The 24,547-nt window shown below is 46.0% G+C and overlaps 1 protein-coding gene across 1 annotated transcript in view; it reads right to left on the bottom strand.

Annotated features, from left to right (window-relative positions):
• Nucleotides 1-4,937: 4,937 nt before the first annotated feature.
• ANKFY1 (ankyrin repeat and FYVE domain containing 1) overlaps nucleotides 4,938-24,547 on the bottom strand; it is a 133,512-nt gene continuing 113,902 nt past the window's right edge. Inside the window, 8 exon segments of the mRNA XM_029612076.1 lie at nucleotides 4,938-6,030; nucleotides 10,052-10,142; nucleotides 11,479-11,625; nucleotides 11,807-11,931; nucleotides 12,613-12,703; nucleotides 21,938-22,085; nucleotides 22,478-22,654; nucleotides 23,285-23,485. Of these exon segments, the coding sequence (XP_029467936.1) occupies nucleotides 5,898-6,030; nucleotides 10,052-10,142; nucleotides 11,479-11,625; nucleotides 11,807-11,931; nucleotides 12,613-12,703; nucleotides 21,938-22,085; nucleotides 22,478-22,654; nucleotides 23,285-23,485 (1,113 nt within the window). The 3' untranslated portion in view covers nucleotides 4,938-5,897.

Consider the following 24,547-nt stretch of genomic DNA (forward strand, 5'->3'; position numbering starts at 1 on the left):
GGGTCTATGGACATAGAAGTACACCAGACCGTAAACCTCTTCCATTTAGAGCGATAAGACCTTCTAGTTGAAGGCTTTCGTGAAGCCACCAGGACTCAGGATACCGACTCTGAAAGGTTAAGAGGTTGGAGTATTAACCTTTCAATATCCAGGCCATCAGAGACAGAGTTTGGAGGTTGGGATGATGGAGATACCCTTTGTTCTGAGTGATTAGAAGGGGATCCTTCCCCAGAGGAATGTGTCGGCGTACTGATAGGTCTTGATTGATTGGAAACCACACCTAGCGTTGCCAATGGGGAGCTATCAGAATCATTAATCCTTTGTCCTGCCGGAGCTTTATGAGAGTCTTTCAAATTAGAGGAAGTGGAGGGTACGCATAGAGGAGACCGCCTGCCCAGGAGAGGGCGAAGGCACCTCTTGGCTGCGAGTGGTGACTGCGAATGAGAGAACAGAAGTTGTCTACTTTGTGGTTGTGTACCGACACAAAGAGGTCTATGCGAGGGTAACCCCAACGGTGGAATATCACGTCTGCTACCATGGGGGTTGAGAGACCACTCCTGCGGGTGGAAAGTGCGTCTCAGCTTGTCCGCCAACACATTGTCCACTCCCGGCAAATAGGTTGCTTTGAGGCACATCGAGCGGGAAAGGGCCCATGCCCATATCTGTGCAGCTTCCTAGCACAGGAGGTGGGAGCCTGTTCCCCCTTGTTTGTTGATATTCCACATCGCAACCTGATTGTCGGTTTGAATCAGGATAGCTTTGTTTGATAGGCAATCCTGAAAGGCCTTGAGGGTATATCTGATCGCCCGTAGCTCCAGGAAATTTATCTGGTGTTTGGCTTCCTCTGGAGACCAGGTACCCTGAGTCTGCACCCCCCACCCAAGGTTGGATGCGTCTGTTGTTAAGGTGATTTGAGGATCTGGAGCCTGAAATGGAAGGCCTTGAATGAAATTGGAGTGGTGCATCCACCAAGCTAGTGACAGACGGAGCTGTTTGGTAATGTGGATAAATACTGGACATTGGCTGACAAGCTTGAATCCACTGGCATTTTAAGGTCCACTGCATTACTCTCATGGCTAGGCGAGCCATCGGAGTGACATGCACTGAGGATGCCATGTGACCCAACAGTATGAGAAAGTGACGAGCAGTTGAAGATACTCGAGACTGTAGCTGATGTGCCAGAGATGTAATGGTGAAAGCACGATCCTGGGGGAGGAAGGCTTTCGCCTGTATAGTGTTTAGGTCGGCCCTATAAAGGATAGGGTTTGAGATGAAACTATCTTGGATTTGGGAAAGTTGATTAGAAACCCTAAGGAGATCAGGGTGTTGATAGTGAGATGCAGGGAGGTTAGCACGCCCTGCTGAGACAGAGCCCTATCAACCAATTGTCGAGATAAGGGTAGACATGGGCACCCTGATTCCTGAGGAAGGCTGCAACCACCACCAAGCACTTGGTGAATACTCGTAGAGCAGACGCCAAGCCAAATGGTAGTACACGGTACTGGAAATGGCGAGGGCCGACCAGGAATCGCAGGAATTTGTGATGAGATGGTGTGATTGAGATGTGTGTATATGCGTCCTGGAGATCTAGAGAGCATAGCCAATCTCCTCTTTGCAGAAGAGGAAGTAGAGAGCCCAAGGTTACCATCTTGAATTTTTCTCTGTGCAGAAATGTGTTTAGTGTACGGAGGTCCAGGATCGGGCGTACACCACCTGACTTTTTTGGTATTAGAAAATACCGGGAATAAAACCCCTGCCCCTGCTGGGAGAGGGGTACCGGTTCTATTACTTGGGATAGAAGGAGGGATGAGACCTCTTGTTCGAGCAAAGGAGAGTGGTCGGACTTCCCCCACATCAGCCGAGGTGGAGAGTCCACTGGAACAGCCAGGAAATTTAGGTGGTAACCTTGGATGACTACTGTAAATACCCACTGGTCTGTGGTGACTGTGTGCCAAGCACTGTTGAAGTGGCAGAGTCGACCGCCGACTGGTATGGATGGAAGAGGAGGTTGGCTTACACTCTCTAGGAAGGAGTCAAAACCCTGACGCTGGTCCAGGCTGAGAAGCTGGCCGAGACTTTTGAGGCCAAGTCTGCCTGGATTGACCTTTTTGGTAAGGTCTGGAAGGGCGTCCTCTAGAAGCTGGAGGATAAAATTTTCTTGGCTTGTAGGTTGGCTGCTTAGAGTCTCGTCTGAAAGTTCTCTTAGGGGCGGAAGGGAACTCAGCCAGCATAGAAAAAAGTTGGTGCAGCGTTTCATGGTGGTCCTTCAACTGTGCCACAGTCTCTCGGATCTTTTCCCCGAAGAGATTATCGCCCATATAGGGTAGATCTGCCAACCTGTCTTGGACTTCTGGTCTTAAGTCCGAGGATTTGAGCCAGGCCCATCTTCGTGCACTAATCCCCGCTGCAGACACTCTTGAGGCAGTGTTGAAGATATCATAAGCAGCGCGGACCTCGTGTTTTCCAGCATCCAGACCTTTTTGAGCCAGAGTATGAAGTTGAGTCTGGAGTTGCTCTGGTAACGAATCAGAGAAGTCCTGGATCCTTTTAAAGAGGTCTCTGTTATACTGGGTCATCTATAACTGGTAAGAAGCTATGCGAGATATGAGCATGGAGCCATGGAAGACACGTCTGCCAAAAGCATCCAGGGATTTTTGTTCCTTCCCTGGAGGTATGGAGGAATGAGGTTTTGAATGTTGAGCCTTCTTCTGGGCTGATTCAACAACCACAGAATGATTATCCAACTGAGACTTCTGGAACCCAGGAGCTGACTGCACCAGATAGGTGGCATCTGTCTTGCGCTTGACAGGTGGGACGGAACATGAGTGTTCCCAGTTTCTTTTCAGGAGATCAAGAAGGATTTCATGAATAGGTATGGACATGATTTCCTTAGGAGCATCAAGAAATTGGAGTACTTCCAGCATCTTGTGCCTAGAGTCCTCTTCTGTCTGAAGTTGGAAAGGAATGGTTTCAGACATTTCCTTGATGAAATTGATAAAAGATAGATCTTCTGGTGGAGAACATTGTCTTTCATCTGGGGGAGAGGGCTCTGATGGTAGATCATCTGTATCCTGGGACAAATCATCGGTCCAAGGATTGTAGGGCTGATCTCCAGCACCTAGTGGGTCTCCAGCAGGGAGAAAGGGTGCTGATCCTGAAGGACCAGGCCTAGGCATCGAAGGCATCAGAGGCGGCACCGATGGCATCGAAGGAGGCATTGATGGAGGAACCAATGGCATCGATGGAGGCACCGAAGGGACCGGTGATATCGATGGACAAGTCGGTGGTAAAATCCCAGATGGTGGGATGGGAATCTGTGTTTCATCATCTGAAGATATTGGAATCGGTGTAGAAGGCATTGGATCCACCGGTGCTCTCTGTTCCATCGGAGGCAGGGCACCAATCAACGCATCCAGTCTACCCAGTGGCGGTGCGAGCGCTACGGGAATCCGATCGGTGACCGGCTTGGGGATCGGTACCGGCGTTGATGGAGGATGGAAGCCCTGAAGTGCTTTACCGATGGCTTCTTGGATCATCCGATCCAATTCCTCGTGGAAGCCTGGGGCATGGAACCCCGGCACCGGAGTAGGAGGCAGCACTGGCATAGCCGGAGGGTCTACCGGTGAAGTTGGAATACCGGATCCCAGCACCACTGAAGGTGGGGAACGCCTCAGTGTCCCGGTCACAGAAGAGGATGGGACCTTTTCTGGATGGGGCTTCTTTGTTGGTGGCTCTATCGACGTCGATGCTGAGGACTTGCCTGGATTGACGGACTGAGCCTTCCAATGCCGGTGTCGACGCTTTTCACGATGTTTTCCTTGGTCCTTTTCCTGAGGAGGCAAGGAGGCTATCGACATTTTTGGAATTGTCGACGCCAGTCGAAGCTATCGATGGAGTCAGGGTTTTTAACTGAAAGAGAAAGTCCATTTTCTCTAAATGGGCCTTAGAGCCCTTCAGCGTCTTTTGGGCACATTTGGTGCAAGTTAGGACATTGTGGTCGGACCCCAAACACATAACACAGACCCCATGCGGGTCACAGTGATGGACACTGTCTGAGTACAGTCAGGGCACCGACGAAAACCCAACACCATGGCTCCGACAAAATTTTAGCCGTGGTGCGGTCGATGGCTGGTAGGCCCCGAAGGGATAACTCCACGGGAATCAACTGCAACAAGGGTAAAAGCTTACCTTTCGACCGCAGAGTATAGATATTGATAGGGGGACCCCTATGGGGTAGAATGTTTTGGAAAAATTTGAAAGAAGTTCCGTGAGGAAAATTCCTGTCAGGAATCTCAGAGAGCTCCTTAACCCGTGTGGCTACTGCTGCATGGAAAAAAGAAGACTGAAGGGGGACCTCTGCTGGATGTAGGGTCAGTGCATTGCTGGGCATGCCTAGTAGGTGCCAGTCAAAGTTCTAGAAACTCTGACAAAAGTGTTCCGTGATTGGGTTCCATCCTGATGATGTCACCCATATGTGAGGACTACCATCCTGCTTGTCCTGTGAGAAGTGGTATTATTTAACTGTATGTTAACCTTAAACCTTAACAATATTATTTAGATAACAGATCAAAGGTTCCCTGAAGTATTACAAAAATTAAAAAGCAATACATTTTAACTTCATAAGTCACTCCTGCACAACATGATTTTAACTAGTAAATGAAACACATAAGACAGGGAACAGAAAAAGAAACTGCAGAAAATCACAGAGCGCACACACACCATGAATACCAAAAAGTCCAAGTCTCCTAGTGCATGGGCCGTGAAAACTCTGGCAGAAACTATCTGTTCGGTGCAGAGCATGATCACATCCCCAATATGTGAGACTCAGTGAACCAACTGACATTCAGAGAAAATCTCATATTTTCAGTCATATGATGAAAACAAACAAAACGAGATGTTTAAGAATTGACTGTTCAAATAAACCATACTCCCTTCCATGATGCATAAATGTAGCTCAGATATTTATTTTTTTTATATCAAATTATTAAATTCTACATAGATCTGTTTTTTTTTTCATAGTACATGTTAGTGTTGTTTTAAACTATTTCACAAGTGTAAACTGAAATCTATTACTGAGAGCACTTGTAATATTTACTGGGGAAAGAACGAGAACATGAGAGAGAAGGAAAAAAGTGAGGCAAGAAATTTAGGAGACAGACAAACGCAAACAGAACTATGAGGGTTAGGCGGCCTTCTTTTTCCTACTGGCTCATGTAACAGATGTAAGTGAAATTAACTGCTAATTGTTAAAAAGATTTGCTTCCAAACATGGTAAAGGAAATGATGGCATATAGAACATACCCTAGGGAATATCAAAATGAAGAACTGTAAACCTGACTCCCTTCTTAAGATTAGACGTATTAGGTTATAAAGCTTTCGGTTGTAAGGCCACAATTTCTTGGCTGTCCTAAAAAGTAAACCCTGTTTCAAACATTCCCTCTCTTTTCCTGGGCAGTTCGCTGTCACATGCGTAACAGCCTTATGGGGAAGGCGGAAGTTGTTTCGGTATTCACAACGGAAAGAAAATCAGCAGGGGCAGTGCAGTTCCAGTACTGATGTGCAGATTCTTTGTGACTTTGTTCACAGCAGGATGCTGGGCAAGCTCTGTCCTTTACATTTCCCTAGACAAATTCAAATGAATTTATCATGAGGTTTTGCTTTATTCTGATTTTAAAGGCCCAGTCCAATTCATGGTAAGATCTAGCAAAATCGAGCACGGCCTGATATGTGGACAATTGTACAAATCATTTACACTGGAATATATCGTAACATGGTCCATTATTAATTTGATCTATTGCAGAAGGAAGACTGAGATGCACTTCCCTCCTCTCTCTGCAGGGCTCGCTAGCAGAGATGCTGTCATGGAAGAGAGCTCGAGGGGCAATTTCCTCAGAACACTAAGAGACTCCACCCAGAGTCAGGACATCAAAGCAGACGTTGCAAACTCGAACGGGTTTGTTCAAATCAAATTTTATAATGGGAATCTCCTTTGTAGAGCACTTGTGACAGAGCAGGCGTCCGCAGTGTCGGCTGTGGGAAGAAGAAAACAGCATAACGTATAAAGTTACTGGATTATATTCTGAAAGTGAAGGTAAAATGACTTGGCAGTCACCAAGGGCAGGTCCCATGGATGCATACAAATCAAGTACAGTAATCTCTTTCCCCACAATCCAACACCCCCCCCCCCACACCTTTACATATGGTAAAATAAAGTCACAAAATGATTCATTTAAATAATTTAATACCAGCATTTAGGCACTTAGAGGTGCGTTCTCTCTCTACAGTTGTTTACAATCTGGCTTCTCCCTCTTCAGAGGTAGGTGCAGTCTCACAAAAATCCCCTGCACTTGTGCCTAAATGCTTAAACCCGGAACAATTTGTGGTTTCATCCTCAATTTCCCTCAACTAAAACAGGACAGCATTTGTCCAGTTTAATGGGCCATCATAGACTGTACATTCACACAGTGGTGTCAGGCTGCTAGGATAGCTGACACTTAATGGCAGATAAAGGAAAATTGGTTCTTACCTGCTAATTTTCGTTCCTGAAGTACCACGGATCAGTCCAGACGAGTGGGTTTATGCATCCCTACCAGCAGATAGAGACAGAGAACAAAACTTTGAGGTACTGCTACATAACCGAGAGTGCCACCTGCAGTCCCCTCAGTATTGACCTGCACCCAAGCCAAGATGTCTATCTTAACAAACCCCAATAAACCTGGGGCGACCAGAGACTTAAGTTGGAGTCCCCTGCAAAATAGGCCCCCTTGATTTAACACAAAACCTATACCAAACTATGTACACTTCTCAAAACTCTAAGAATATCAAATACCAGCTATCTCCAGAAGTGAGGATGTCTTTTGACAGATGGGAATGGGTCTCTGGACTGATCTGTGGTACTTCAGGAATGAAAATTAGCAGGTAAGAACCAATTTTCCTTTCCAGTTCATACCCCAGATCAGTCCAGATGAGTGGGATGTACCCAAACCCCTCTAATCTGGGCGGGAACTCGAAAGACCTGCATGCAACACACTTTCCCCAAACGCCGCCTCTTCCAGAGCACACACATCTAAGCGGTAATGTTTGGTAAAAGTGTGAAGAGAAGACCACGTCACTGCACGACAGATCTCCTGCGGAGAAAGCAGTTGACACTCCACCCATGAGGTCGCCTGCACTTGCAACCCCTCTGGCACTGACCGGCCTCTACAGATGTAAGTCAAAGCTATCGTCTCTTTTAAACAGCGAGCAATAGTGCCCTTTGAAGCCTTATTTCCCTTCTTTGCTCCACTACACATGACAAACAGATGATCAGATCTCCGAAAGGCATTCGTCACCTTGAGATATTGTAAAAGAATGCAACACATATCCAATAAGTGAAGCTCCCTAGCCACTGGAGTATTGGCTGTCAAGTTCAGAAAAGCCAAAAGCTCGACTTCCTGATTAAGGTGAAAGGAGGATGATGCCTTCAGTAAAAAGGAAGGAACGTGCGTAAAGAAACCCCATCTTCCAGAAAGCATGGGAAAGGGTCCCTACATGACAATGCTTGCAGCTCAGATATTTGCCTAGCCAAACAGGAAAACAGTCTTCAGGGTTAAATCCTTCAACGACGCCCTCCACAATGGCTCGAAGGGAGAGCCACACAGCACCTGAAGAACCAAATTCAGATTCCAAGCCAGACAGATCTTACACACCAGAGGACGCATTTGCTTTGCCCCTTTTAGGAAACGAGCCACATCCGGATGAGACGCCAGCAGTCTTCCCTGAATTCTACCACAAAGGGAAACCAAAGCTACTACCTGGACCCGAAGGGAATTATAGGCCAACCCCTTAGCCAAACCACTCTGCAAGAAGGCCAAGATCTGCGGGATGTCCACCTTTAAAGGCTGTCCCCTGTTCTGCAAACACCAGGATTCGAAAACTCTCCACATCCGGACATAAGCAATTGAAGTGGAAGGTCTCCTCGTCTGAAGCAAATTTGCAATCACAGGTTCCGAATATCACTTCAAACAGAACTGCCGACTCTCAAAAGCCAAGCCACTAGAATCGATCCTCCCGGTCTGAAAATACGGATCCCTGCCGTAGCAACCCTAAAAGATGAGCCAAGCGAACGGGGTCGTCCACTGCCAGATACAGGTCTGCAAACCACAGCACATGTGGCCAATCGGGTGCCACCAGAATCACTCTGCCCGGATGAAGCTAGATGCGTCACAACACTCGACCTACGAGGGGCCACTGTGGAAACACATACAATAACAAATGTGCCGGTCACGGTTGAGCGAGAGTGTCAATGCCCTCTGATCCGACCTCTCGTCTGCGATAGAAAATCCGATCCATTTTCGCATTTGCTGGAGTCACCATGAGGTCTATCACTGGTCTGCCCCACCTTGCCTGCAGCAAGGCGAAGGCTTCTGCTGTCAACTTCCACTCCCTTGGATCCAGAAGCTGTCTGCTGAGGAAGTCCGCCTGCACATTGTCCACTTCAGCCACATGAGAAGCAGCTATTATCACCAGGTATTTCTCCGCCCATACAAACAGCTCTTGTGCCTCCAGCACCACTAGATGCCGCCTCATACTGCCCTGATGGTTGATGTATGCTACTGCCATCGCATTGTCCAAGAATACTCGCATCAACTAGTCCCGAACAAGCAGAAGAAACTCCAACAATGCTTTGCGCAATGTTCTGATCCGATTGATAGATCAAGCCACCTCCTCCGGCAACCACTGCCCCTGGGCTCATTTTCCTTGACAAACTGTCCCCCATCCAGAGAGGCTGGCAGTGGTAAAAGAAGCTTTTTGGCCGTCTGGAACTTCTTAGGTAAGGGTCTTTTTGCCCCTAACTCTTCTTTGGCAAAATATGCCTTACGAAGGAGAAGTACAAAACCCATGGAATACGCCTCAGAGTCCGAGGAGGAAGAGTCCTGATCCGCTCCCTCTTTAGCTCCTCCCCGTCCCAAGCTACCAGCAGAGTCCTTTCCCACCGGAAAAAGTGTGGGAGGGGAGTCCCATGGATCAGAAATGGCAGCCTGCACTTCAGCATGTACTACCAAATTGGCCGCCGGCTCCTCTGACTCCCCCCGCCCAGGGCCTCCAGAGCCGTCCCAGCCACCTGCACCTTCTTGCCACCCCCTTGGGATCCTGCTCACATTTGCGGCAAAACAAGGTTGCATCAAGGTGAGCTTGCCTCAAACCGCAGCCGCGACAAAGTTTGCTGCTCTGTGCAGGAGCCAGCACGTCAGGGCGGTCGGGCCTGCACAAGTGGTCAGGCCTAAAAATAAAACTGTGCAGATGTAATCGTTCTCGCTGCTGTCCGGTGCTGAAATTCAGCAGTCAACTGGCTCCAACGAAGGCAGGCAATTCAGCCCACTGCCTCCTGTCAGGAAACAAACACTTACCCACTCCTCAGCCCTGCACAGAACTGCTGTTCCTGCCACTCTCCCTGCTCCAATTTTCTCTTCTTAGTTTTTGGGTTTTTTTTAGAAATTTAAGAGACAGGCCACAAAGAAAAGGGGAAAGAACTATTCCCCTGCTTCTGGAGAGCAGACGCTGAGGAGCCAGGCCCACCGAGGGAGTAAAGGGCCCAGAGGGGGAGAGGGAAACAGGATCTCTCACTATCTACTCCCCCCGTCAAGAAGAGCCGAGTCTAGACAGGGATCACCAACGCTCCCGCTCGGCCTGCTCCACCCAAGGGATGGCCTTCGAAGGAACCTAACACCTCAGAGAGTCGAATCCTCTTCTTATCCAAATTTATTTCTTCTAACAACTCCAGACTGCAAGTTTGCACCTCTACCATCTGCTGGAGAAAGAGAAATATTGAGGGACTGCAGGTGGCACTTTCAATTAAGTAGCAGTGCCTCAAAGTTTTGTTTTCTGCCTCCATCTGCTGGTAGGGATGCATAAACCCACTCGTCTGGATTGATCCGGGGTATGATCAGGAAAGATTTAAAAAACTAAAGCCTCAGCCAAACAGAATGTGGCCTCTGGAGAATGTATAGCCGTGCCTTTATCTCCTAACTGTTCCTGTCCTGTGCATATGTACATGAGAACCCATTTTTACCAGTGATGCTTTCTTGTTGTAACTCCAAACTTGGCAGTGCATTCGTAACAGTTAGACCCATCACACCAAGGGGGTTCCTTTGCCAGCATATCTGAAATGACAACAACAGGTCTAGCACAGCGATAGATATATTTCATAGTAGCAGCATGCCAAAAACTGTATTACAATTATTCAAAAAAAGTAAAGTTTAGTTTATTGACTGGATTTACCACCTTTTGATATATTATCAAAGTGGTGAACAGCTAAAGGCATATAGGTTAGTATTCAGAAAGTACAAAGGATCTCAGAAAGAACAAGTGAAAAAAACCCATCTTGTTAAGCTAAGAGAAGTAGGAAAGATAACAGGATGGCAAAAAAGTCACAGAAAGGGAAGTGGATGTTTGGAATGGGCTCCCGGAGATGATGATAGAGACAAAAACTATAACAGGATTCAAAAAAGTGTGGGATAAGTACAGAGAAAGCTGCAGGCAGAGACGATGGTAAAGCTGCTTTGGGATGAACATTGTTCAAAAAAGGCGGTCTATCAGTATAACATAATAAAAAGCACTGGGGTAACCTGCATGGAGCACTGCCTTCCAAGATGGTCGGGGTAACCTGTACAGAGAGGCCATAGTTAACACCCAAACTTTGAAGAGCATGGGTAAAGCTGGATTTTTTTGGATAAGAGCCTCACTAATTTTGATGGCTGTGGGGATTATTATAAAACTTGGCCTTGTAAGAATCAAAGTTGAAGGTGGCAAGATCTGAAATGACCTACCTGTGGAGGCACTTACTGTAACTAATTTTGGGTATGCTTGAGACAGATATGGAAGGCAGTAGTGGGTAAAGAATTGAGTTCAGGTAAAAGAAACAAGATTTGGGGAGGGTTTAGCATATGGTAAATTATATGTTCATCTACCCAAAGTGGAAGATTGGATGGGTTATTTTGATCTTTATCTGCCATCATCTCCTGTAACTAAGCTTCGATCAGTGGTGTGACACCAGTACACAAGCAGTGGCCTCAATGGTATGCCCTGTGCTTTGACTTTCTGATTTTTTTCTTTTACAATTCTTACCACTATGAAGCAGGGCTGGATTTAAGTGCCCATAGGTAGAACTGGAGAGTGTATGTGTGTGTATGTGGGGGGGGGGGGGGGGGGGGGGGAAGGGGTGGTAGACCCTGGAAATCAGATAGTGGGTGAAGTCCCACTATCACTATCCCCCCCCCCCAGAGCCCCATAGCAGTGCCCTTTTGAAGTGGATGACTGGAGAAGGCTCCTCCTTAGAACAGCTGCACTCCTCTTTGGCCTGGGTATTTGTTGCCCCAGGCAATTGCCTGCGTTGCCTCTGCCTAAATCCGGGCCTGCTGTAAAGGCAGCTACAAAGACTGGAAATAAAATGGCAGCAGACTGCTTTGCACCGGAGGTGAACCCTATGTGAGCACTTACCTAGAAGTCTAAAGAGAAGTTGCTTGGTGGCAACCTGGTAATTGAAAATATTGACCCCTTGGTTATTGTTGACCCCGAGCCGAGCACCAGCCCTCACTATAGCTCGGCAGAGGTTAGCATTTCCCTTCATGTAGGCCAGAAGCAGCACTGAAAAACAGAAGTCACAGATAGCAAGAATTTCTTGGTTCAGTGGTTCACAACTTTCCCCCTTTATTAGAGACTCGACAATCACATCACTCCAAACTCACATCTTGGAACAGCTTCTCCTCCTTAGGTTACTACTGTGAACATTTCAAAACAAACACTCCCGCTTCATTTCTCTACCTACCTGTGTTTCCTTCGGAATCGGGTTTATCTAGGGGATATTCCGGCATGCACTCTAGAAAGAGCTCAAAGATGGCGGCTGCATTTTCCTTCCCGTAGTGCCCCAGAATGTGCATGGGCGACTGACCTCTAACACAAAACAGAAACAGCACTCAGCTACCCTTGTCTTTTCAAAGCTGTACTCGAGAGGGCCTTTACCCTGGTTTATTAGCAGCAAGGCTGAAGAAGTTCTGTTTGTTGAAGGCTTGTGTTTTTTTAAAGACTTCCAAAGATATCTATTTTTTCACTTTGAAAAGAAATCAGATTTAATAGATGATCTCTTGCTATGTGTTTTTTGTATAGATGAGTCTAATTATTTGAAAGTCTGTAAATTGACAAAAGTCTGTTTGTTGGAAGTGTTCAGTTAATGCTATTTGTCTTGGAGTTCTGCAGTGCAGAACTGGGTAGAAGCTGCATGGTTTAAAGGGGGTTTGCACTGATTTTGTTTTAGTGGGTTTATTTAAATGGATAGACAGTGACCCGCTGAGGGCCCTGCAGGGTGGAGCGTGGGTTGTCAGAGGGAAAGGCAGGTACAGGGGTGGAAGTATGAGGGTGGGGTGATGTGGGGAGGGCATATAAGGATTAGCCTTGCATTTGATGCTGTACAATATTTTATTAGTTATCTGAATATTGTAAACCACCTTGTCACTGTTTGGAGTAAGGCAAAGTATCAAGTTTAATACATGATAAATTAGGGCCTTTTGTTCTTAAAGACAAGTGGGGATTATTATTTCTTTCTGGTACAGGAAAAGAATGAGGGATTAGAATTACCTAAGATTAAAGGTCTCTGCATCCACATTGCACTCAGTTAGAAGGGCCCGGATGGTGTTAAGGCGACCGTGCATTACTGCCAAATGAAGAGCTGCAGCAGACAGAAAGCGGAAATCAACACAGAATACTCTCAGCAAATTGAAAACCAAAGGGAAATCTTCAGGCAATGAGAAAGATGGGGTTCATCAATTCCTCGGGTAACCACCATGGGATGTGGGTGTGAGGGCGAGACGGGAGTATTTTTGTTTTTTACTTGTAACTAGGCTTTGACAGAAATCTGAAGCAAGAACTTGAAGGGACTGCCGTCTCCTTAGCTTGTCTGAACTTCTTGTGTAACTGGCTCATCACTAAACCTTTAATGAGCCCAGTACACACATCTCCAAGCCCAGGGGGGACAAGCTGAACCAGACCTGGTTTTACTTCCTACTGTATGCAGGGAGATGTAGTTCTCATTTTCCAGTTGAGCTCCCTAATAAATGCGGGACTACATCTCCCTGTATGCAACAAGAGTAAAACCAGGATTGGCTTGGCTGTCCCCCTGGACAGGGAAGAACATACAGGAAGTGATGAAGTAATGAAGTTAGTGAGATGAAGAAGACAATGGTCCCTAGCAATACATTAAAGACATGCTCTTTCAGCCACCGTTTCACAAAGAATAGAAAAATCTTCAGCATCATCCCTGAGTCCACAGCATAAAGGAAAATGTATTTTTACCTGCTAATTTTTGTTCCTGTAATACCCCAGATCAGTCCAATCAATTGGGGTTTGCATCTCTACCAGCAGATGGAGGCAGAGAATAAAAGTGCCACCTGCAGTCCCTCAGTATTGACCTGTACCCAAGCCAAGATGTCCAAATGAACAAACTCCAATAAACTCTAGGCAAGTAGAGACTCAAAGTTGGAGCTCCCTAAAACTAGGACCCCCTGTTTCAAACAAGCCTCCAGACCAATTAGAACAACATACCTAGGTACCCTTCATGTTCCCCCCGCTAAGTCAGCTCTCAAGAAATGAGCTTTCTCAATTGCTGGACCCATATAATGGAACAATCTTCCCTCGGAACTCTGCACAGAACCCTGCCTGTGGACGTTCAAAAAAAAACTGAAGACCTGGCTCTTCTCAAGAGCATTTACTTAAAATTCCTTACCGGACCCTACTTTATAGAACTTAGGTTCAGACGTGTTTAAACGCTCGAAGGTCCCCTTACTCCTTATCATGTATTCCTTGTTTTGATTCTCTCTTCTTGTTCAATTTTTGTTAAATTATGTTCATATTGTTCGCTGTAATTTCCAACTGTTGGTTCGCTGTAAACCGAAGCGATATGTACTTGTACATGATCTTCGGTATAAAAAAGTCTTTAAATAAATATTAAACTATGTACACTCTTAGTAATTCTGCATGTTTACATACTGTCTCAGCAACATCCAGAAGTGAGGAAGTCTTTCAAAAGAAGGGGACAGGTCTCTGGACTGATTTGGGGTATTACAGGAACGAAAATTAGCAGTTAAGAACAAATTTTCATTTCCTGTGCATACCTCAGATCAGTCCAGACAAGTGGGATGTACCCAAGCCCCTCTATACAGGGCGGGAACTCTAAAGACCCACGTGCAACACTTTCCCCAAAAGCCGCTTCCTCTGGCGCCTGCACATCCAAGTGGTAATGTTTGGTAAAAGTGTGACGAGAAGACCATGTTGCTGCCCCACAAATCTCTTGCGGAGAAATCAGTTGACACTCCACCCAGGAGGTTGCCTAAGCCCTAGTGGAATGCACCAACAAACCTCCCAGCACCAACCGACCCTTACAGATGTAAGCTGTATTTACCGCCTCCTTCAGCCATCTTGCAATTGTGCCCTTGGAAGCCTTATTTCCTTTTTTACTCCACTGAACAGGACAAAAAGATGATCTGATTTCCAAAATCATTCTTCACCTTAAGATATCGCAAAAGAATTCGCCACACATCCAATAAGTGACGCTCCCTCGCCATAGGAGCATCTGGTGACAAATTCGGAAAAACTGATAGTTTGACTATCTGGTTAAGATGAAAAGAGGAAACCATAAGAACATGCCATACTGGGTCAGACCAAGGGTCCATCAAGCCCAGCATCCTGTTTCCAACAGTGGCCAATCCAGGCCATAAGAACCTGGCAAGTACCCAAAAACTAAGTCTATTCCATGTTACTGTTGCTAGTAATAGCAGTGGCTATTTTCTAAGTCAACATAATTAATAGCAGGTAATGGACTTCTCCTCCAAGAACTTATCCAATTCTTGTTTAAACACAGCTATACTAACTGCACTAACCTCATCCTCTGGCAACAAATTCCAGAGTTTAATTGTGCGTTGAGTGAAAAAGAACTTTCTCTGATTAGTTTTAAATGCTAACTTCATGGATTGCCCCCTAGTCTTTCTATTATCTGAAAGAGTAAATAACCGATTCACATCTACCCGTTCTAGACCTCTCATGATTTTAAACACCTCTATCATATCCCCCCTCAGCCATCTCTTCTCCAAGCTGAAAAGCCTAACCTCTTTAGTCTTTCCTCATAGGGGAGCTGTTCCATTCCCCTTATCATTTTGGTCGCCCTTCTCTGTACCTTCTCCATCGCAACTATATCTTTTTTGAGATGCGGCGACCAGAATTGTACACAGTATTCAAGGTGCGGTCTCACCATGGAGCGATACAGAGGCACTATGACATAGAAACATAGAAACCTAGAAATGACAGCAGAAAAATACCAATCGGCCCATCTAGTCTGCCCAGCAAGCTTCCACTCTTATTTTCCCACACTTATCTGTTTACCAACCACCAACTTCAGGGCTCTTGTTGGTAACTGATTCAAATTTCCTGCCATCCCCTGTCATTGATGCAGAGAGTAATGTTGGAGTTGCATCAAAGGTGAGCATAAGGCTTATGGTTAAGGGTTGTAACCGCCATATCAAGCAAGTTACCCCGATGCTTGTTTACCCAGATTGCACAGATCAATGCCTTGCTGGATGTCGTCTGAATGTAAATCCTGTTTTCCTCACTTCCCCCTACTGTTGAAGAAAATAGCAACGCTGTATATGCTTTCAAAATGATGTATCAGGCTTAATTGGTTTAGGGTATTAACTGCCGTAATAAGCAGCTACCCCCACGATTGTTTAGCCAGATTATGAAGTTTAGTCCTTGTTGGTTGTTGTCTGAATGCTAATCCTCTTTTCCACATTACCCCCTGCCGTAGAAGCAGAGAGCAACGCTGTGTATGCATTCAAAGTGATGTATCAGGCTTAATTGGTTTAGGGTAGTAACTGCCGGATTAAGCAAGCTACCCCCACGTTTATTTATTTACCCAGATTGTGAAGTTCAATCCTTTTTGGTTGTTATCTGAATGCAAATCCTCTTTTCCACATTTCTTTTTGCCGTTGAAGCAGAGAGCAATGTTGGGGTTGCATTAATCGTGCAAGGGATTTTTTTTGAGTAAGGGTAGTAATCACCGGGTAGTAAACATTCCAGCAAGCCACCCCCATGGCTCTACTCTTCATTCCCATCCTCTAGCCTTTATGGATCCACAGTGTTTATCCCATGCCGCTTTGAAATCTTTCACAGTTTTAGTCTTCACCACTTCCTCCGGAAGGGCATTCCAGGTATCCACCACCCTCTCCGTGAAGAAATTCTTCCTGACATTGGTTCTGAGTCTTCCTCCCTGGATCTTCAAATCGTGACCCCTAGTTCTACTGATTTTTTTCCATTGTACAAGGTTTGATGTTGACCATGAATCATTAAAACCTTTCAAGTATCTGAAAGTCTGTATCATATCTCCTCTGCTCCTCCTCTCCTCCAGGGTGTACATATTTAGGTTCTTTAATCTCTCCTCATAAGTCATTTTATGAAGACCATCCACCTTTTTGGTCACCCTTCTCTGGACTGCCTCCATCTGTCTATGCCCCTTTGGAGATACGATCTCCAGAACTGAACACAGGACTCTAGGTGGGGCCTCACCAAGGCCCTGTAAAAGGGGATCATCACTTCCTTTCTCTTACTAGATATTCCTCTAGATATAGTTGCGATGGAGAAGGTACAGAGAAGGGCAACCAAAATGATAAAGGGGATGGAACAGCTCCCCTATGAGGAAAGGCTGAAGAGGTTAGGGCTGTTCAGCTTGGAGAAGAGATGGCTGAGGGGGGATATGATAGAGGTCTTTAAGATCATGAGAGGTCTTGAACAAGTAGATGTGAAACGGTTATTTACACTTTCGAATAATAGAAGGACTAGGGGGTATTCCATGAAGTTAGCAAGTAGCACCTTTAAGACTAATCAGAGAAAATTCTTTTTCACTCAAAGCACAATAAAGCTCTGGAATTTGTTGCCAGAAGATGTGGTTAGTGCAGTTAGTGTAGCTGGGTTCAAAAAAGGTTTGGATAAGTTCTTAGAGGAGAAGTCCATTAACAGCTATTCATCAAATTTACTTAGGGAATAGCCACTGCTATTAATTGCAACAGTAGCATGGGATCTTCTTAGTATTTGGGTAATTGCCAGGTTCTTGGGGCCTGGTTTGTGGCCTCTGTTGGAAACAGGATGCTGGGCTTGATGGACCCTTGGTCTGACCCAGCATGGCAATTTCTTATGTTCTTATGTTCTCTCTCTATGCAGCCCAGCATTCTTCTGGCTTTAGCTATCGCCTTGTCACATTGTTTCGCAGACTTCAGATCGCTAGACACTATCACCCCAAAGTCTCTCTCCTGCTCTGTGCACATCAGTCTTTCACCTCCCTTCAAATACAATTCTTTCGGATTTCCACTCCCCATATGCATGACTCTGAACTTCTTGGCATTGAATCTCAGCTACCATATCTTCGACCATTCTTCCAGCTTCCTTAAGTCATGTCTCATTCTCTCCACTCCTTCTGGCGTGTCCACTCTGTTGCAGATCTTAGTATCATCCGCAAAAAGACAAACCTTACCTTCTATTCCGTCCGCAATGTCGCTCACAAAGATATTGAACAGGACCGGTCCCAACACCAATCCTTGCGGCACTCCGCTTAACACCGCTCTTTCTTCAGAATAAGTTCCATTTACCGTCACACATTGTCTTCTGTCCGTCAACCAGTTTGCAATCCAGGCCACCATCTTGGCACCCACTCCCAAGCTTCTCATTTTATTTACAAGCCTCATGTGCGGGACTGTATGAAAAGCTTTGCTGAAATCCAAGTAGATGACATTGAGCGCTCTTCCTCTATCTAATTCCCTAGTCACCCAATCAAAAAAGTCAATCAGATTTGTCTGACAGGACTTTTCCCTGGTGAATTCACGCTGCCTCTGGTCCAGCAGTTCTTCCAACTGTAGATAGTTCACTATTCTTTCTTTCAGCAGTGACTCCATTACCTTTCCCACCACTGAGGTGAGGCTAACCGGCCTGTAGTTTCCAGCCTCCTCTCTGCTCCCACTCTTGTGAAGCGGGACCACTACTGCTCTTCTCCAATCACTCGGTACCACTCTCGTTTCTAGGGATCTGTTGAACAGGTCACTCAGTGGACCTGCCAGTACATCTCTGAGCTCCCTCAGTATCCTGGGATGGACCTCATCAGGTCCCATGGCTTTTGTCCACTTTTATTTTTCCTAGCTCTACCCATACATTCTCTTCTGTAAACGGAATTACATCTACTCCACTCCCCCCCAGTTTCTTGTTAACTAGCGACGGTCCTTCTCCAGGGTCCTCTTTAGTGAACACCGAACTGAAGTATTCGTTTAATATTTCTGCCATTTCTTCGTCTCTCTCCACACATTGATCCTTTTCACCTTTCAATTTCACTATACCACTTGGAACTTTTCTCCTTTCTCTGATGTATCTGAAAAATGTTTTGTCACCTCGCTTTACATCTTTGGCAATCCTTTCTTCAGCTTGACTTTTTGTTATCTTGATTACTTTCTTTGTCTCCCTCAGTTCTATCAGATATTCTTCCTTGTGCTCCTCCTTTTGGGATCCTTTTTATTTCTTGAACGCTGTTTTTTTTTAGCTTTTATTTTGTCAGCCACCTCCTTTGAAAACCATATAGGTTTCATTTTTCTTTTGCTTTTCTTTACTTTTCTGACATATAGATTAGTTGCCTTGGTAATTGCTCCTTTTACTTTGGTCCATTGTTGTTCCATATCTCTGTTGTTCTGCCATCCTTCTAGTTCTTCTTCCAGATACTTCCCCATTTCAACAAAGTTCGTGTTTTTGAACTGCAAAACTCGAGTCTTCGTGTTACTTCTCCGTATCCTATTTGTGATATGAAACCATACTGTTTGATGATCACTGTTCCCTGGACATTAGAGACATTATCTCCATTGTGAGCACTAAAACAAGTATAGCTCCCGCCCCTCGTGGGTTCCATTAACATTTGTTTGAACAGAGCCCCTTGCAGGGCATCCACTATGTCTCTACTATTGTTAGATTCCGCTGAAGGGATTCTCCAGTCTACATCCAGCAGATTAAAATCTCCAACAGTCACCACTTCTCCCTTCTTTCCCATCTTTTGGATGTCTTCAACCAGATCTTTGTCAAGCTCTTCCATATGATTTGGAGGCCTGTAAACTACTCCAATAAAAATGGATGCCCCATCATCTTTTTTTAGGTCGGCCCATAGTGCTTCTTCTTTGCCCCATCTTCCTTCCAGTTCAGATGCTTGGATATTGTTTCTGACATAAAGAGCCACTCCTCCCCCTTTCCTGTCCTCTCTGACCTTCCTTAACAAGGTATTGCTGTATCCCAATCATGAGATTCCGTGAACAGGAGACCACAAAGGCGTCCCTGAGCAGACGAAAAAATTCTGAGGCTGCGCTTGAAAGGACTGTTGCCCGCCCGAGCCCTGCTTCTGCGCTGTAAGCAAGGAACTTCTTGATCAAAATCTTCTTGCATCTCAAAAACGAACATGCGGTAGAAAGGTCTTCTTGGCGGTCTTCTTATCCATGGGTAATTTATTTCCCTTAGACCCCCCCAACTGCTTCATCAGTTGCACCAAATCCTCTCCGAACAGCAACTTCCCTTTAAAGGGGAGGTTACACAGCTGGGCTTTAGGCCACACATCCGCCAACCAATTCTGCAACCACAGAAGCATCCGTGCTGCAACAGCGGAGACCATATTACTGGTGGAAGTCCGAACCATGTCATATAGGGCATCAGCCACATAGGCCACTCCCACTTTCCAAGTGGGCAGCCTGAGTGGCCTTGCTCATCGCCCCCGACACCTTCTCATGTGCCTTCTGGACCCAGCACAAGCAGGCTCTCTACATCAAGCTCCTGCAGACTGCCACACGAAAGCTTAAAGCTGAAACCTCAAATAGCCTTTTTAACAGAATTTCCAGTTTCTTATCCTGGACATCCTTCAGAGCGACCGAACCAGCCACTGGGATGGTTGTCTTCTTGGTCACTGCTGTCACAGTCACAGTCACATTCACCTTGGGAATCTTCCACGATTTCAAGATTTGCTCCGGCAATGATATAAACTTAGCCATAGCTCTGGCTACCTTCAGGCCTGCTTCGGGAGACTTCCACTCCCGATCCACCAACTTCTTCCCCTTCTTCAGTAAAGGAAATGCCTTAGGTGGTTCCCGTAGTCCATCCAGAACCGGATTCACTCCCTCATTGTCAGAATCTTCCTGTGTGACCTTAATCCCCAACTCATCCAACACCTGGGGAATTAGCAGATGCAGTTCCTCCTCACGGAACAGTCTCACCAGCCTAGGATTGTCTCCCTTTGCGATCAGGACATCCTACGCATCCTGCATCAGATCCACCAAAGCGCTCATAGGGTCCTTGTCTGAATCCCCCACCGGACCTCCCTGTAGCTGATCAGGTTCATCCGTCTCATCTGACGTGTCCCCATCATCACCAGCTGACCAGCCAAGACTAAGAAGACGTAGAATCCCACCCTGATCCTGATTGCTTCTCAGCTCTAGTCTTCTTAGCCACTCGGGTTTTCTGGGGAGAGGACGCTTGGATCCTGCCTCCTTCTTGGCCAAATAGGCCTTATGGAGGAGCAGGACAAAATCTGTGGAAAATTTCTCAGCATCAGTGGAAAACTGATCCTGCTCCATGTCCTCCTGGACTTCTTCCCCTTCCCTGTCTCCCACAGGGCACTGATCCACAGGAAAGAGTGGTGGAAGGGAGTCCCGAGGCTCCCTTGCAGCAGCCTGGCTCCTGCCACGTGGAGCTAAGATGGTCCCCACCTCCTCAGACCCCTTGGGTCTTCTTGTACCGGGCCCATCCGACCTCTTGGCTCCATTGTCCCCAGCAAGCCCCGCGGAGGTCCCAACCCCTCCAGAGACAAAATCAGAACAAAATGCAGTTGTGTTGAGATGCACCCGCTTTGAGCCGCAGCAGACTTTCCTGCGTTGAGCGGAAGGCACCATTCAGTCGTGATCGGGCCTAAAAATAGCCCCTGCTGTAAAAAACTGCCTTTGGCGCAATCCCCATGCCCCGACACTGTGGAGGCTCCCGGTCCAGCAGTCGGCAGAAATCGGGTCCCACTCACCCTTGACTGCCTCTCGGCAGTAAAGCAAATCAGCTGCCTGAGTGCTGTCTCTCTCCTGCTTCTGCTTTCATTTCTTTTTAAAGGAGCAGACACAGAAACCAAACAGCAAGCAAGGAAGAATAAATAAAACTAAATCCTTCCCTGCTTCTGGATGATGGAAGCTGACCACTGAGGGTGGCGGGGACCCAGAGGGGATGAGGGAACCAGGACCCCAAGCTTTCACCTCACCTGAAAGACAAGAGTCAAACTAGAACAGGGATCAACAACCTCCTGCTTGCTCTGCTCTACCCGAGGGATGGCCCACGAAGGAACCCAACACCTCAGGGAGCCTTCCTGCTAGGAATCTTCTTTCTTCCCTTATTTGTTTTACTCATGGAACTCCAGACTGCAGGTTTGCACCTCTATCACCTCTGCTGGAGATACAGAAATACTGAGGGACTGCAGATAGCACTCTCGGTTGTGCAGCAGTGCCTGAAAAGTGTTTATTCTCTGCCTCCATCTGCTGGTAGGGATGCAAAACCCACTTGCCTGGACTGATCTGGGGTAGGCAAAGAGATTACACACCTCTGCTATCTCTCTATATCTTGGAGGAAAGAGGTTTCACACGACTGGTGGGATCCCCTTCCTGAATAACTCAAGGTCTGTGATCAGCCTGAGCCTAATAACCTTGAGAAAAGCAGAAAACAGCTTCCAGGAGCTGCTTCTGGTGCAGCACTACTTTGAGTCCAGAAACAAAGCAATGCCGTGGTTTGTAAAACGAAGCATAAATCCACCCAGTTCACCCCCAGATAATCATTAAGATTCTGAAAAACCGCAAAACACCTTGACAATGCTTACCATTATTTCCATTCTCATCCGTGGCCCCAAAATCGACTCCGTTTTCCAGAAGGACAGAGCAGATGGTTGGTAGGTCCTGTTGTGCTGCTAGATGGAGAGCCGTCTGACGATGTTTGGTCAGCTCATTTACCTTTGCACCTGCAAGAAGCTGTTAACAGAACCATTAGAAATAGGCAAGGCCAGTCCTGAACAAGCCATCGACCTGCAGGCGCCTGGCAGAAACAGCCACAGTAAGTAAACAAAAACAAGGCTCTGGTATACACACTACAGAGAAAGAAGGGAGAGACTGCATCTTACTCAATGAGAAAAACACCCGTCTGCATGCAGGGGGTAAAAGGTGGCCTGACAGCTTCTCATTTACAAATAAGTGAACACTACAATATAATTTTAATGAAAAAAAAAAAAAGATCCCTCTGTTTTGATACTGGGATGCTGCCTTATAGCTTTACTTAAAATCTGCAAAAGATGCAGGCCCGGTTGCTATCGTTTACGAAGAAGAGTCAGCTCTGTGCTATGCCTGTGACAGAAACACGCACATACCAGATTGCGGACAATGATTTCTGAGCCCGCCTGCACGGCCAGGTGCAGTGGCGTTAGCTTGGATGCATCCTGGACTCTGGAACTGACGTTAGCTTGCACGCTGATCAGGAACAGCACGCTCTCGATGTCCGAGTTCTGCACCGCCACATGGAGAAAGTTCCGACCTTTGTTATCCACCTAAGTCCAAGACAAATGAGTGGGGAGAAAAATGCAAAGACAAATGAGTGGGGAGAAAAATGCAAAAGCAAAACAATCTTTATGCCGCTTTTACAAAACGAAAAAAAAAGAAATCTGCTACACCACCAACCACCCAGAATTGGTGGCTTCTCTCAGAGGTCACAAAAAAATGTCTTGAGAACTTCTCCCAAAGTCATCAAGTTACAGACAAGAAGAGGTCACCGATTACACTACCCTACAGAAACAAGGACCAATTAAGCTTGAAGGATGAAACTACCAAGTGTATGAACTTCTTATAACAATCTGTAATAACTTTCACAGGCAAAAAGAATATTCTCCATGGTCACGGAGCCTGGCTTTCTTTCTGGGTATAATGCACATCTCTTGCTCTGGTACTAGGCACGGCACTTTTTCTGGTAAGAGTTAAGATGACATGCTGGGTTTTTAATGCGCTAAGTTCGCAGCAACTTTCTTGATGTGTCTTGCTTTACGCACACAACACTTGTGTTCATATGCAACTTTAAGATAAATGTAACAGCTTTTCATGGGCCCTCACAAACACTGGCACGTGAATGAAGGCACACTCCGGCATCAGGATTTTCAAAGATGGCCATTCCACCAGTGCCTCACCTGCTCTGCAGCGCCCGGCTCCCGTTTCAGGATCGCCTCAGCAGCTTTGTTGTTCTTGTAGGTCATTGCACATGCGAACGGGGTCATGCCCTGTCTATCGCGCACATTCAGTTTGATCTCAGGGTGGGAAATCAGTAACTGGATAATAACACGATGTTGGTTGCTAATAGCGACGTGAATCGGTGTTCTGCCTTCCGCATCCTATGTACAAAAGGAAGAAAGATTCAAATCATATTTAGGAAAAAATAAATCCAAGGCAGAAGCATGCCATACAAATTCAACAGAGATCAACCACCAGGCTTTTTTTTTCTAAATATATTCCTCATTATTTTTAATACATGCATTGGCTCTGAGAATAATAAAACAGCACCTCCAACCTCAAGCTCCAAATAAAGGGAAATCTAGCACATGCCTAATAACATGATTGCATGTTTTAATGTCTGCAGATCAGTGCAAAAATACACATATGCAGGTGCATTTTCAAAGGAGTTACGCATGTAAATGTCACTTATTATCAATAATTTTCAAAAGCCATTTACCCCGGTTAAGTGCACGTAACACCGGTAAAAACTATTGTCAATTCATTGGCATATATTGTAGCAATTTTCAAAAGCCCAGTTACATGCATAAACTGCATTTATACATATAAAACCCAGTTTTAAGCATGTAAATGCTTTTGAAAATCAGGCCCAATGTGTATACCTGAGGTTTCCATTATAACAGTATGCAGGCTTTAACTGTATCCCGTACACAACAGGGCTGACCATAACAGAAAATTGAGCCCTACATGCTTAAAGAACATGGATGAGGTCCCATGCACTCTACGTAAATAACACTAAGTGGAGAAAACGCAGTTGCTTACCTGTAACAGGTGTTCTCCTAGGACAGCAGGATGTTAGTCCTCACAGATGGGTGACTTCATCAGATGGAGCCTGGCACGGAAAACATTTGTCAAAGTTTCTACAAGCTTTGACTAGCACACTGAGCATGCCCATCATGCCACTATCCGTGCGTCCACGCGAGGTCCCCCTTCGGTCTTGTAATACAGAGAAAAATATGAGCGAAAAAAATCAAACTAAATTCAAGAGAACCCAACTCCGCAGGGTGGCGGGTGCGATTCCTGAGGACTAACATCCTGCTGTCCTAGGAGAATACTTGCTACAGGTAAGCAACTGCGCTTTCTCCTAGGACAAGCAGGATGGTAGTCCTCATAGATGGGTGAATACCAAGCTCCAGGCTGACCCCGGCAACAACCAAGACCAA

Source organism: Rhinatrema bivittatum, chromosome 8, assembly GCF_901001135.1.
Source record: "Rhinatrema bivittatum chromosome 8, aRhiBiv1.1, whole genome shotgun sequence".
NCBI classification, from domain to species: Eukaryota; Metazoa; Chordata; class Amphibia; order Gymnophiona; family Rhinatrematidae; genus Rhinatrema; species Rhinatrema bivittatum.